The sequence below is a fragment of the Ochotona curzoniae genome, unplaced genomic scaffold, assembly GCF_017591425.1.
Source record: "Ochotona curzoniae isolate NIBS_2020 unplaced genomic scaffold, NIBS_Ocur_1.0 scaffold_2453, whole genome shotgun sequence".
In the NCBI taxonomy this organism is placed as follows: domain Eukaryota; kingdom Metazoa; phylum Chordata; class Mammalia; order Lagomorpha; family Ochotonidae; genus Ochotona; species Ochotona curzoniae.
Window position 1 is genome coordinate 1,642,405 of NW_024467094.1, and position 12,122 is coordinate 1,654,526.

General features: G+C 53.5%; 1 protein-coding gene across 1 annotated transcript; it reads right to left on the bottom strand.

Moving 5' to 3' along the window:
* On the bottom strand, positions 1–12,059 carry CENPV (centromere protein V). Its single transcript, XM_041001714.1, has 5 exons — positions 11,632–12,059; positions 8,737–8,835; positions 6,555–6,624; positions 2,382–2,496; positions 1–374 (listed from the first exon to the last, which is right to left on the bottom strand). Exons 1-5 carry the CDS (start codon positions 12,042–12,044, stop codon positions 250–252), a joined length of 822 nt encoding a protein of 273 aa, XP_040857648.1. The 5' UTR covers positions 12,045–12,059; the 3' UTR covers positions 1–249.
* Positions 12,060–12,122: the final 63 nt, after the last annotated feature.

Below are 12,122 nucleotides of genomic sequence, written 5' to 3' on the forward strand. Positions count from 1 at the left end.
TGTTAAAAATATTTATTTTCTAAAAGATCACACAAAAGTTGGTTGGGGGTGGGGGGGAGGGGGAGGTGGAGAAGGGCAGGGAAAAGAATGGCAACTAGCCTACGTCAAAATCCACGCTGAGAAAGGGAAAGAGCTGCCTAAACAACTAGTGCCTGGGCCCGGAGCCCGGCGCGGGGGCCAGCGGCCCGGGGAGGCCACGGGGCCCGGCTGGCCCAGCGCGGCACTGGCACGGGGAGGCCGAGGGGCGCTTCACTCCTTGGACATGTTCTTGATGGTCTTGTGCTCCTTCATGGCCTTCTCCCAGTCGCTGCCATTGAAGCTCTCTGTGACCACGCTCCGCACGGTCCCCTCGTCCAGGCAGTGTGGGGCAATGCCTAGGGGGGAACGGGACGCGGAATCGGGGTGATGGTGACACACTGGACTGCCCCCTTGGCCGACCTCACCCACTCCCACCCCACTCGTAAGCATGGCATCACTGAACACCCAGGGTTCATGATGTCACCTATGGGGACCCGGGCCCCGCTAGGAAGGTCTTGGCTGCAGCTGACGCTCTCAGCCTTCTGGCTCCGGTCCCCTGTCCTCACACAGAGATCGGATGCCTTTGAATGATGGACGGCCATGCCAGACAGCACCCAGTACCAAGCAGAGTTTTCTAAGAGAGTGGCAAGATTGCAGCTACAGCGATCCCTGGCAGGCGGGCAGCCTGAGGAGCCCACGGGCCGCTCCTGCCGCCGAGTCCATGGGACCTCAGCCCAATCTCCTAGTATTTTCTTCTTGCTCTTTATTATTATTATATTTAAAACGCAGATTTATAGAGAGAAGGAAAGATGGAGAGAGAGGGGCAGAAAGAGAGATCTTCCATCTACTGGCTCATTCTCTGAATGATCTCAAAACCTAGAGCTGAGCTAAGCCAAAGCCAGGAGCCAGGAGCTTCTTCCGGGTCTCCCACACAGGTGCAGGGTCCCAAGGCCTTGGGCTGTCCCCCACTAATTTCCCAGGCCACAGGCAGGGAGCTGGAGAGGAAGGGGAGCAGCCAGGACACGAACCAGTGCCCATATGACATACTGGCACTGCGGGTCATCTCTGTTGACCCACTGTGCTGGTCCCACTAGTATTTTCTTAAAAGTTTATTTAGTTTATTTATTACTTGAGAGGCAGAACAACAGAGGGAGAGAGAGACAGAGAGACCTTCCATCTGCGACTTCAGTCCCCACACGCCCACAAGAGCCAGGGCTGAGTCAGGTGCAAAGTGAGGAGACCGGAATCCCATCCCTGTCTCCCACGTGGATGGCAAGAACCCAACCACTCGAGCCATCACTTGCTGCTCCCAGGGTGTGCAGGAGCAGGGAGCTGGGCCAGAGCAGAGCACTCAGTCGTAGGCACTGTCAGTCAGGATGTGGATACCCTAAGTAGCATCTGACTCACGGCAGGAGACACCTGACAGGGCCGGTGTAGCGCCGGCTGTGCCTCTGCCTGCTGCCCTGTTCTTCTCCGTGGGTGCTGGTTAATCTCGGCTACTCCACTTCTGATCCGGCTCCCTGCTTGTGGCCTGGGAAAGCGGCAGACAATGGCCCAAGTCTTTGCATCCCTATACCCACGTGGGAGAACAAGAAGAAGCTTCTGGCTCCCAGCTTCAGACTGGCCTAGCTTTGGCTGCAGTGGCCATTTGGAGAAACCGCTCTCCCTCTCTCTAATTCTTTCAAGCAAATCTTAAGAAATCTTGAAAGACAGAATGACAAAGACAGAGTGAAACAGAGATCTTCCACCTGCCAATTCATTCCCCAGCCGGCCACAGTGGCTAGCGCAGACCACAGCACAGCCAACGACTCCATCAGGGCCTCTGGCATGGGGCAAGGCCATCGCTTGTCTTCCAAGTGCGTCAGCAGGCAGCTAGATCAGAAGAAGTAGGGAAAGTGGCAGCTGACCCTACTGTGCCACAATGCTGGCCTCTATTATTTTCATCTGAGACACACACAGAGGGAGAGTAAGGAAGAGAGAGGCACAAAGAGCCCTCATCTATCAGCTAGGCTGGGAGCCGACATTCTGGAGCTGAGTACACGTCTCCCACATGGGTGGCAGCCACTCAGCTAGCTGAGCCATCGCTGCTGCCCTTCAGGGTCTGCGCCAGCAGGCCATCAGGTCAGGAGCCAGAGCCGGCATCTAACCCAGATGCTCAGATGGGGGACCTGGATGGTCCAAGCAGCCAGGCCGTCCCCATCTGCTGTCACCTGCATGGGCCATGACGAAGAGCACCCTTCCTCTAACACAAGCCCGCGGAAGGGTCTCGACACACCAGTGTCCAACTGTCCAACCAGCGCCTGCACCCAGGCAGCCCGGGCCTCCCTGAGCCCCCTACCCTGCAGCCCCTCCTGTTTACTCACCGAATCCCCCGGGGTTGGAGCGGGGCGTGTAGAAGCTCTGGACACCGCACTTCTTGCAGAAGGTATGCTGAGCTTTGTGCGTGTTGAATGTGTATGTAGTCAGGCTGTCAGCTCCCTAGCAACAGACAACAGGGGCTTCTGTTTTTCCAAAGGAGTTGTGTGAAAGGCAAAGGGACAGGAGAGAGAGAATCTTCCATGCTCTGATTCACTCCCAAAATGGCTACAATAGCCAGGACCAGGCCAGGCTGAAGCCAGAAGTCGGGAGTTTCATCTGGGTCTCTCATGCAAGTGCAGGGGCCCAAGAACATGAGCCATTCTCCGCTGCTTTCCCAGAAGCCTAGCAGGCAGCTGGATTGGAAGTAGAGCAGCTGGGACTAGAACTGGAAACCAAATGCAATGCTGCTGCTGCAGGCAGAGGTTTAACTTATTGCAGCATGGCGCCAGCCCCATCCCCAAACAATTCTTTTTAAAAAAAAAAAAAAGTATTTCTTTTTTTAAGATGTATTTTCATTTGAAAGACAGATTTTGAGAGAGAAAGACAGACACAGAGAGAAGATTTTCTATTTGCTGGTTCACTCCCCAAATAGCTGCAATGGCTGGAGCTGATCCGAATCCAGGAGCCAGGAGCTTCCTCCAGGTCTCCCACAAGGGGCCAGGGGCCCAAGCACTTAGGCCATCCTCCACTGCTCTCTCAAGCCATAAGCAGAGAGCTGGATCAGTAGTGGAGCAGCCAGGACATAGAGCAGTGTCCATGCGGGATGCTGGCGCCATACGGTGTAGGATTAGCCTACTGAGCCATGGCGCTAGCCCCCAAAAACATACCTTTAAAAAGAATTAAGTGGGGCAGACCTCTCATGGTTATGAAACATGCAGAATCATTCACAAAAAGACTAGAAGCTTCTTGGGGGTAGGGACCCATCTACATTGCCTGGGGACACAGCAGTCACAGCTTCTCTCAGGGCAGCCGTGGGCTCACACCCTCTGTGAGGCAGGCCTGCCCAGGCAGACAGCACTCCTGAGCCACAGGCTCGCCACGTCCCCAAAGCCCACGGCTCGGGTCCCAGGGAAACCCCTCCCTGCCCTGGAACTCACCTAGCAGGAGTGGACATCTGCCTGACAGACATCACAGAGGGCCAAGAGGGGACAGAGATGAGGAAAACTGATTCCTCCATGACCCGACGGGAAGTGCGACAGGAAGCTTGTCATTAGGTGAGAAAATGCGAGCTGCAGGGCTGGCTGACAAGGCCCAGCCCTCCCACACCGGCAGGCCCAGGGAACACACGTTCCTCCTACGTGGGCTGCAACTTGAGAGCCTACACATTCTTTCATGCAGAAGTCCACTTCTTGAAACTGCTCCAGGTAAATTCACTATATTCCCTAAGCACTTAAGCATACAGAGTATAAAGGCTAAAGACTGTCCGTGAAGAGAAGGTTCTCTGGGCCCAGCACAGTGGCCTAGTGGCTAAAGTCCTCCCCTTGAACGCGCTGGGATCCCATACGGGTGCTGGTTCTAATCCCCGCAGCTCCACTTCCCATCCAGCTCCCTGCTTGTGGCCTGGGAAAGCAGGCCCAAGGACGGCCCAAGGCTTTGGGACCCTGCACCCATGTGGGAGTCCCGGAAGAAGTTCCTGGATCCTGGCTTCGGATCGGCACAGCACCGGCTGTTGCACTCACTTGGGGAGTGAATCATCGGATGGAAGATCTACCTCTCTGTCTCTCCTCCTCTCTGTATATCTGATTTTCCAATAAATAAATAAATAAATCTTTTAAAAAAAAAAGAGAGAGAGAGAGGGTTCAAGTAATTAGGGACACTTGCAACATGGAATATTCTGCAACTTTTCAAAAGAATGAGGTTCAAGGTAAAAAAAAAAATAAAATAAAGGCAAAGCATAAAACAAGCCGTGTGGGGCGCTACCATTTCGGATTTTTCTTTCTGAAGGCTAGATCTCTAAATGGAAAAGTGTACTTAGAGTTATGCAACACTGGTCTACTCTCAGGAAGAGAAGCTGGCTGGCTGCAGGGCAGGACAAGGGGTGCAGGAAGGTTTCTCATCATGGTCTCACCTTTTTTTTCAGATTTATTTAGTTTTATTGCAAAGTCAGATATACAGAGAGGAGGGGAGACAGCGCTTCCGCCCGATCATTCACTCCCCAAGCGGCCTCAATGGCCGGAGATGAGCCAATCCGAAGCCAGGAGCCTCCTCTGGGTCTCCCATGTGGGTGCAGGGTCCCAAGGCTTTGGGCCGTCCTTGACTGCTTTCCCAGGTCACAGGCAGGGAGCTGGATGGGAAGTGGGGCTGCCAGGATTAGAACCAGTGCCCACATGGGATCCTGGTGTGCAAGGCGAGGACTTTATCCACTAGGCTACTGCCCTGGGACCACTGTCTTACCTCTGCATTCCTTCCCCAAACACCAGGAGACAAAGGCCCTCATGCAGGGCCTGCGTGGTGGCACAGAGGGTTAAGCCACCAGCTGCGATGCCAGTGTCCCATATGAATGCCAGGGCCAAATCTGGGCCACTCACTTCTGATTCAGCTCCCTGCCTACGTGCCTTGGCAGGCAGCAGAAGATGGTCCCACTACATGGGTCCGGGCACCCACCTGAGTGACCTGGATGAAGCTCGGCTCCTGGCTTTACCCTGGACAAGCCCTGGCCATTGCCACCCCCTGGGGAGTGAATCAGCAGACGAGACTCCTCTGTCTTCCCCCCCTCTGAAACTCTTGCAAATAAAGGATAAGTCTTAGGATGAAAAATAAAATAAAATAAAATAAAGGCCCTCCCAGAGCTGACAGCTCCCTGCTTGCCCTCCCTCTAGAATATTGGAGTTCCTGCTGTACTGCTGTGCCCCCATCCCCGCCGGGCTCTGTGTCAATGTTCAGACTCCTTGAGCGTCTTTGGAGCTGAGATGTTCCCTGCGCCCCTAGCACCTGCTGTCCTGTTCAACTGGGCACTCGGGCCCAGCATGTGGGATCTATGCTGTGATTACAGTCTCCTCTCTCTTTCCCTCACCCCACTCCCACTACTGCCACAACCAAGATGTACTGTGTATTGGAAAGGCAGAGTTACACAGAGAGAAAGAGACACAGCAGAGAAGGTCTTCCATCTGCTGCTTCACTTCCAAATGGCTGCGGTAGCTGGGGGCTGGGTCGGACTGAAGCCGGAAGCCTAGAATTCCATCCGGGTCTCCCACGCACTTGGGCCAGCTGCTGCTGCTTTCAGAGGCACATCAGCAGAAGCAGAGAAGTAGCCGGGATGTGAGCTGGCACCCTCTAGCATGCTGGCGTCCCAGGTGGCACCTTAACCCTTTTTTGTCACTAAGCTGGCCTGCTCTTTTCCTCATTTTTAAAAATTATTTTTAATAATTTTATTTTCTTTCCCAGAGTTCAGTAGACCCTGCCTCTAAAAACAGTGCTTCTCCCCCGTGGACACATCCTGAGGCCAGCACAGTGGTGTAACAGCTAGGCCTTCCTCTCTGGCACCACGGCCGGGGTGGGTGCCTCTTCAGGCCCAGCTGTCCGACCTCTGATCGAGTTCCCTGCTTGCAGCCTGGGCTCAGCTCTGGCCATTGCAGCCGTGTAAGGAGTGACCTGGCAGAGGGAAGATCTCTCTGTCTCTCCTTCTCTCTGTAACTCTACCTTTCTAAAAAAACAATAAAGTAAGTATTTTGCAAGAAAAGTAGAAGCATCTCTCTCCCACCTTTTCCCCCTCTGCTCACTCTTTCCCTGAATGTATTTCTTCATTTTTCTCACCTTTTAGGTAAGCTTGACTAAATAAACAAATAAGTAATTAAAAACAAAAATAAAACAGAGTATAGCCCGGCACAATAGCGTAGCAGCTAAAGTCCTCCCCTTGAATGCGCCGGGATCCAATATGGGCGCTGGTTCTAATCCCGGCAGTTCTACTTCCAATCCAGCTCCCTGCTCATGGTCTGGGAAAGCCAGGGAGAATCGCTCAGGCCCTTGGGACCCTGCACCCATGTGGGAGACCCAGAAGAAGCTCCTGGCTCCTGGCTTCAGATTGGTTTAGCTATGTCTACTGCGGTCATTTGGAGAGTGAATCAGAGGATGGCAAATCTCTCTCTCAGTCTCTCCTTCTCTCTGGAAATGTGCCCTTCCAATAAAAATAATGTTTAAAAAAATGGGGTTTCCACTCAACCCCACTGGGATGTACTCACCTTCAGGAGCTTGAAGCGAGAAGCTGGCACAATGAAGTGTCTATTTTGCTTCTTCTTGCATATGCTGCAACTACAAAATGGACAAGAACAGATTCCAAATCACTAACAGGGCCCTGCATGTTGGCTGCCTCGGCTCCCTGCCCGCAGGGGAGGCCCCTTCTGCCTCCTCCACAAAGGGCTGGTGTGGATGGGCCAGGATGGACAGATCGCCAGCTCTGCCACCCAAGGCCTCACCCCTACCCAATTCTTCGCAGCAAAGGGAAACTCTGGATTCCAGTGACGCTTGGAAAATCAGTATTGGACAATGTGAGTGTCTCCTGACTCTGAACCACACCAAAAACAGACACCCTGCCTCATCTCCACATCACTCGGGGGCTAGCTCCAGGTAAAAACAGGTCATCGGAATTTGAAACGTCACAAAAGATATTAGTCCTGGGGCTAGCACCATGCACAGCAGTGCCAACATCCCATATGGGTACCAGTTCCTGTCCTAGCTGGTCCACTTCCCATCCAGCTTCCTCCGAATGGCCTGGAAAAGTTAGTAGGGAGACCGGGAAGCAGCTCTTGGCTCCTGGCTTCAGACCAGCCCAGCTCCAGCCATTGTGGTCCTCCGAAGAGTAAACTGGGGAATGGAATCAATCTTTCTCTCTCCTTCTCTTGCTGTAACTGTCTTTCAAATAAAAACAAACATTTTTTTTTTACATAAAGTCAATAAAAATAATTTTAAAAATGATTCCATCATGCTTCTTATGCATATGGACTCTACTGGCAGCAGCCTGGCCAGATCTCGGTTGGTGGTGCTGCCCAGATGCCATGCGGTGGCAGCGTGCAGGGGACACCGCCCAAGAACTGTATGTGTGCGAGGTCAGAGCTTGAGGCCCTCGCTGTAATGTAACATCAGGCCAGGGCCTGGGAAGCAGGGCCTCTCCCCAGCCGGCAGGCTCATCTGCCCCACACACCACACAGAACATGTGCGGTACATGGGAACTCTCTGATGCTTGGCCTGCTGATACTGCCAACTGCCCCCAGCGCTTAGTTCCTTCCAAGATTCTGCCCAAGGCTTTCAGCTCAGTGCCCAGGCTGATCCAACTGCAACCCAGTAGAAGCTGAGTCTGCAGGGTGACCCTGCCCAATGGGACCAGAGGCTACACTTGCTAAAGTCCTTGCCTCAAATGCCCCAGCATCCCATATGGGCATTTGTTTGTATCCCAGCTGCTCCACTTCCCATCCAGCTCCCGACTTATGGTCTAGGAAAGCAGTCGAGGATGGCTCAAAGCCTTGGGAACCTGCACCCATGTGGGAGATCCAGAAAAAGCTCCTGGCTTCGGATTGGCTCAGTTCTGTCCACACTGGCTACTTAGGCAGCGGACCAGTGGACGCAAGATCTACCTCTCTTTCTTTCCTTCTCTCTGTAAAATCTGACTTTCCAATAAATAAATAAAATTTAAAAATTAAAACAACAACAAAAAAAGAGTAAGAAACCTGGGGTTGGCATTATACCACAGTAGGGTAAGTCTCCGCCTTACCAACCTCCAGCCAACCTCCCACGTGGGTTCTAGTTCAAGTCCTAGCTATTCCACTTCTGGTCCCTCTCTCTCCTGATAAGCTAGAAAAACAGTGGAGGACAGCCCAAAGCCTTGGGACCCTGCAAGCATGTGAGAGACCTGGAAGAAGCTCCTGGTTCCTGGCTTTGGACTGGCCCAGCTCCATCTGTTTTGGCCATGTGGGGAGTGAACCAGCAGATGGGATATTTTTCTGTCTCTCTCTCTCTCTCTCTCTCAGTAAATATGCCTTTCCATTAAAAATAACAAATCTTAAAAAAAAAAAAAAAAGAGAGTTCTATGGCATGCGTACACACACACCCATGTGTACACGCATACACTCCCATGGCTCTGTGTGTACACACAGACAGAACAGGCAAGCTGGTGTTTTTTTTTTTTTTTCTTTTAGACTCCTCCCATCCTTGTAAAAGAAATTTATTATTGCTGAAAATTTCCAGCCATACAGAAAATCTGCAACAATGAGCCCTTTTGTAATTCAGCACCTGGCCTCTACCACTACCAGCTCCCCACCAGTGCTGTTTCCTCCACACAGCAACTCCCCAGATGGCTTGTAAGCATCCCGTTTAGAGTGCGGTGTGAGCCGATCCTGGATTTAAAAAAAAAAAAAAAAAAAGACTCACTTGCAGTCAAAGATGTGCAGGTCCGCCGAGGCCCAAACTTCAAAACGGACGGCTCCACAGTGGCAGCCTCCAGTGTGCTTCACCAGGCCCTGGTATTCGCTGAACGTAACCAAAATCAGAGAAAACGGTCAGAATATCTGAGTCTGGATAGCCCGGCTCCCCCTTTGTCTCTTTGTTTCGCAAAGAGGCAGGATGTCTTCTTTAAGGACAAACCCCGGGGTTCATGCTTTGGGGGCAAGGAGTGGGTTAGGGTAGCGACAACATCAATTTTACCAAAGAATAGATTTAATGCCTCTCTTTGTCTAAGAAGACCCCTTTCTACCCACCGCCACCAACCCGGCCGGCCACCCACTTCTTAATCTTCGTGAAACGATAAAGCATTCCAAAAATTTGCAAAAAAGTCAAGTGGCAAGAAGAGGAGGTTCTTAACCGCACCCCACCGCCAAACAGTTTTACTTGGATTCCAGATCTGACAAACAACCGTTCATGAGTCCAGGCACCAAAGAGACTGTGATCAACCAGACAGCAAACGCGGCAGACCCTCAAGCAGCCACCGAATTCCTCACATATTTCACTGCAATTATGATGGCAGGTGCAACAGGCTGCTCAGGGGAAAGCAGGGTCCCCAACCTGGCAGTTGAGGAAAGCCCTCAGAGAAAGCCGGGAATACTCCAACAGCTCTGAAAACGGTCCGAGCGGCACATTTGCTCCACATGACTACAGATACACACATACACACACTAAATAACTATCATCATTTTAAAATGTGAAGACCAGACGCTGTATCCTAGTGGCTAAAGTCCTCACCTTGCACGTGCCTGGATCCCATATGGGCGCCGGTTCTAATCCCGGCAGCCCCGCTTCCCATCCAGCTCCCTGCCTGTGGCCTGGGAAAGCAGTGGAGGACAGCCCAAAGCCTTGGGACCCTGCACCCGCGTGGGAGACCCAGAGGAGGCTTCTGGCTTCAGATCAGCTCAGCTCTGGCCATTGTGACCACCTGGGGAGTGAATCAATGGACGGAAGATCTTCCTCTTTGCCTCTCCTCCTCTCTGTATATTTGACTTGCCAATGAACATAAATAAAATCATTTTTTTAAAAAAGTGCACAGGGACCATCACTGGATGACAAGACTTGAAAACTGACTTGCTTTGCCAAAGGACTGAACATTCTCACCCACACGGGATGAAAACACACAGCACTGTGCCTCACAGAGTTATAGTCTTAGAGGAAACCAGTTCATTGTAGTCTTTTATCAAGACTGAATGCTTAAAAAACAAAAAGACTGAATGCTTTTCCTCATCTCTTTAAAAAGCAGTTATGTTTCTTTCTTTGCATGTACAAGGGAGTGCTGGCTGTAAAACCTCAGTATCCCATCCGACAGCGTCCTATATCTTTAGATCAGGGGAGATCCCAGGGACCGTTTATATATATGCTCCCCAAAACTTTTTTATACAACAAATTTAATACAAATGATACTTTCTATACATAATTTAATAGACTCGAGTGCAGAGGATGCCGATTAACCCGGGTTAAAAAAAAATATAGACCTTCTGATTTTTTTTTATTATTTTTTTTAAATGTCACTATTTTAAAGTCTTTCTTGGCCATGTATCAGTGTTAAGGTAAAAGAAATTAACTTCAATTTGGCATTTCTAGAGATCTTTCTTTTATTATTATTATTTTCAACCCCCCCATGCCCAGCAGCAAGTGGCCGGCAGGATCATGGAGAGATATATATATATATATATATTTTAATGTTGGTTGGATGAATGGCTTTCTAAAAGTTCAGAGTAGACTCTGAAGTGATAAATGCAAAAAATAAAACGCACACACAAAAACTCAGGATCCTGTCCCGGAGGAGACCCATCCTAAATAAGAGAAACGCCTTCTGGGACAAGGACAAAGCACTCCGTTTTGTTCCAGAAAAACCGTGATTCTCAGATTGGTTACGAAACTGTAAGGATGTTGTTCAACTTTTTCCCCCAGCCTTTTTAACCGTTACAACTCCTAAAATAGTCGAGAGGGACTGTGATGGATGTTGGAGGTGTTTCTGGGGGCTGCGGACCCCAGGAGGGAGGCGTGGTGGTGTGGAGAGGGGGTACCGAAGCCAGTTCAAGGCTTTCGCCTGAATCGCTCTCCGGACATCGGAGAGGCCGGTGGGAGCGGGGAACCCGCACACTTGGGGGAAAGCGAAAAGAGGGCGCTTCACCCCTCCAAACCCGGGGAGACGAGCCCCCCCCCCCCCGCAAACACACACTCATAGTGGAGGGCAGCATCCCAAGCTCCATGTCCCGGGGTTCCCTCCCCGCACCCCCGGACCCCGTTCCCGCCCCGCCAGCGCCGGGAACAATGACAGGGGTCGTGGTGGGGAAGGTTACCCCCAAGCTACCCCCTCCTTCGACCGCACCCCCTCCCCAGCCCCCACCAGCAGCACAGAAGATGTGAAGAAGAAGAAATAAAAACAAAACACCACAGACCCACGTGCAAAACCAACAAAGACGCACACGCGGGACGAGGGAAAGTCTTGCGAGCCACGGGACAACAGGCACCACCGCGCCGGCGGCCAGCAGAAGCCCCTTTGTGTGCCGGGCCGGGCGGGCCGGCGACGCGCGCTTCCTCGGACAGGCCCGGGGGGTCCCCCAGCGCCCCCCAACTCCGGACCCCGGGGCCGCCCACGCCGCCCCTTTCCAACGGAGGCGGGCCGAGGCCAGCGCCCACCGGGCTTGACGCGGAGGCCGCGGCGGTTCCGTTACGTGGCAGGCGCGCGTTCCAACCGCGCCACGGGGGCCCCCACTCGGTGGCACCCACTCGGTGGCACCCACCCGGGTCCCCGCCCCGGGGCTGCGCGGGTGGGCGTCCGCGCGGTGCCCATCGCCGGCCCCGGCCCGCACTCACAAGGTGTCCAGCAGGAGCTTGGCAGCGCCCTCGAAGCTCAGCCTCTGCCGCTTCTGGAACGTCTCCCAGCGCTCCCGCTGCTCGCCCAGGTCCAGCGTGGACACCGAGGACGTCTGGGTCGCCGGGGTCGGGGGCGGCGACGGCGACGACGACAGCGGCAGCGCCGGTTCGGCCGGCTGCTCCTCGGGGCCCGCCTCCTGGGCCCGCGGCGGAGAGCGCCTCGGCCCCCGCCTGGCCGACGGCTGCTGCTTGGCCGCCTGGCTCTTGCCCCTGGCGCCCTGGCTCGCGGAGCGCCGTGGCCGGTGGTCGTTGGAGGTGGCGGCGGCGGGGGTCGAGGCTCCGGGCCCGCCCGAGGGGCCCGACCGTTTCTGCCCGCGCGGAGCGGCGGCCGCCGAGCTCCTTGCCCGCCGCATGGCTCCCGCAGCCTGGCGCGCGCAGGCCTCGCAGCGACGCGCGTCCCCGGCGCCCCGCGCGCGCGCGCGCCCCCGCCG

What these genes read in the sequence shown, in the direction of transcription:
- CENPV (XM_041001714.1), bottom strand. Translation starts at nt 12,044, where the DNA reads ATGCGGCGGGCAAGGAGCTCGGCGGCCGCCGCTCCGCGCGGGCAGAAA. An exon ending in AAGCTCCTGCTGGACACCTT is followed by an intron (nt 8,836 to 11,631) that starts GTGAGTGCGGGC and finishes GGTTACGTTCAG; the next exon opens with CGAATACCAGGGCCTGGTGA. An exon ending in CTGCACATCTTTGACTGCAA is followed by an intron (nt 6,625 to 8,736) that starts GTGAGTCTTTTT and finishes TCCATTTTGTAG; the next exon opens with TTGCAGCATATGCAAGAAGA.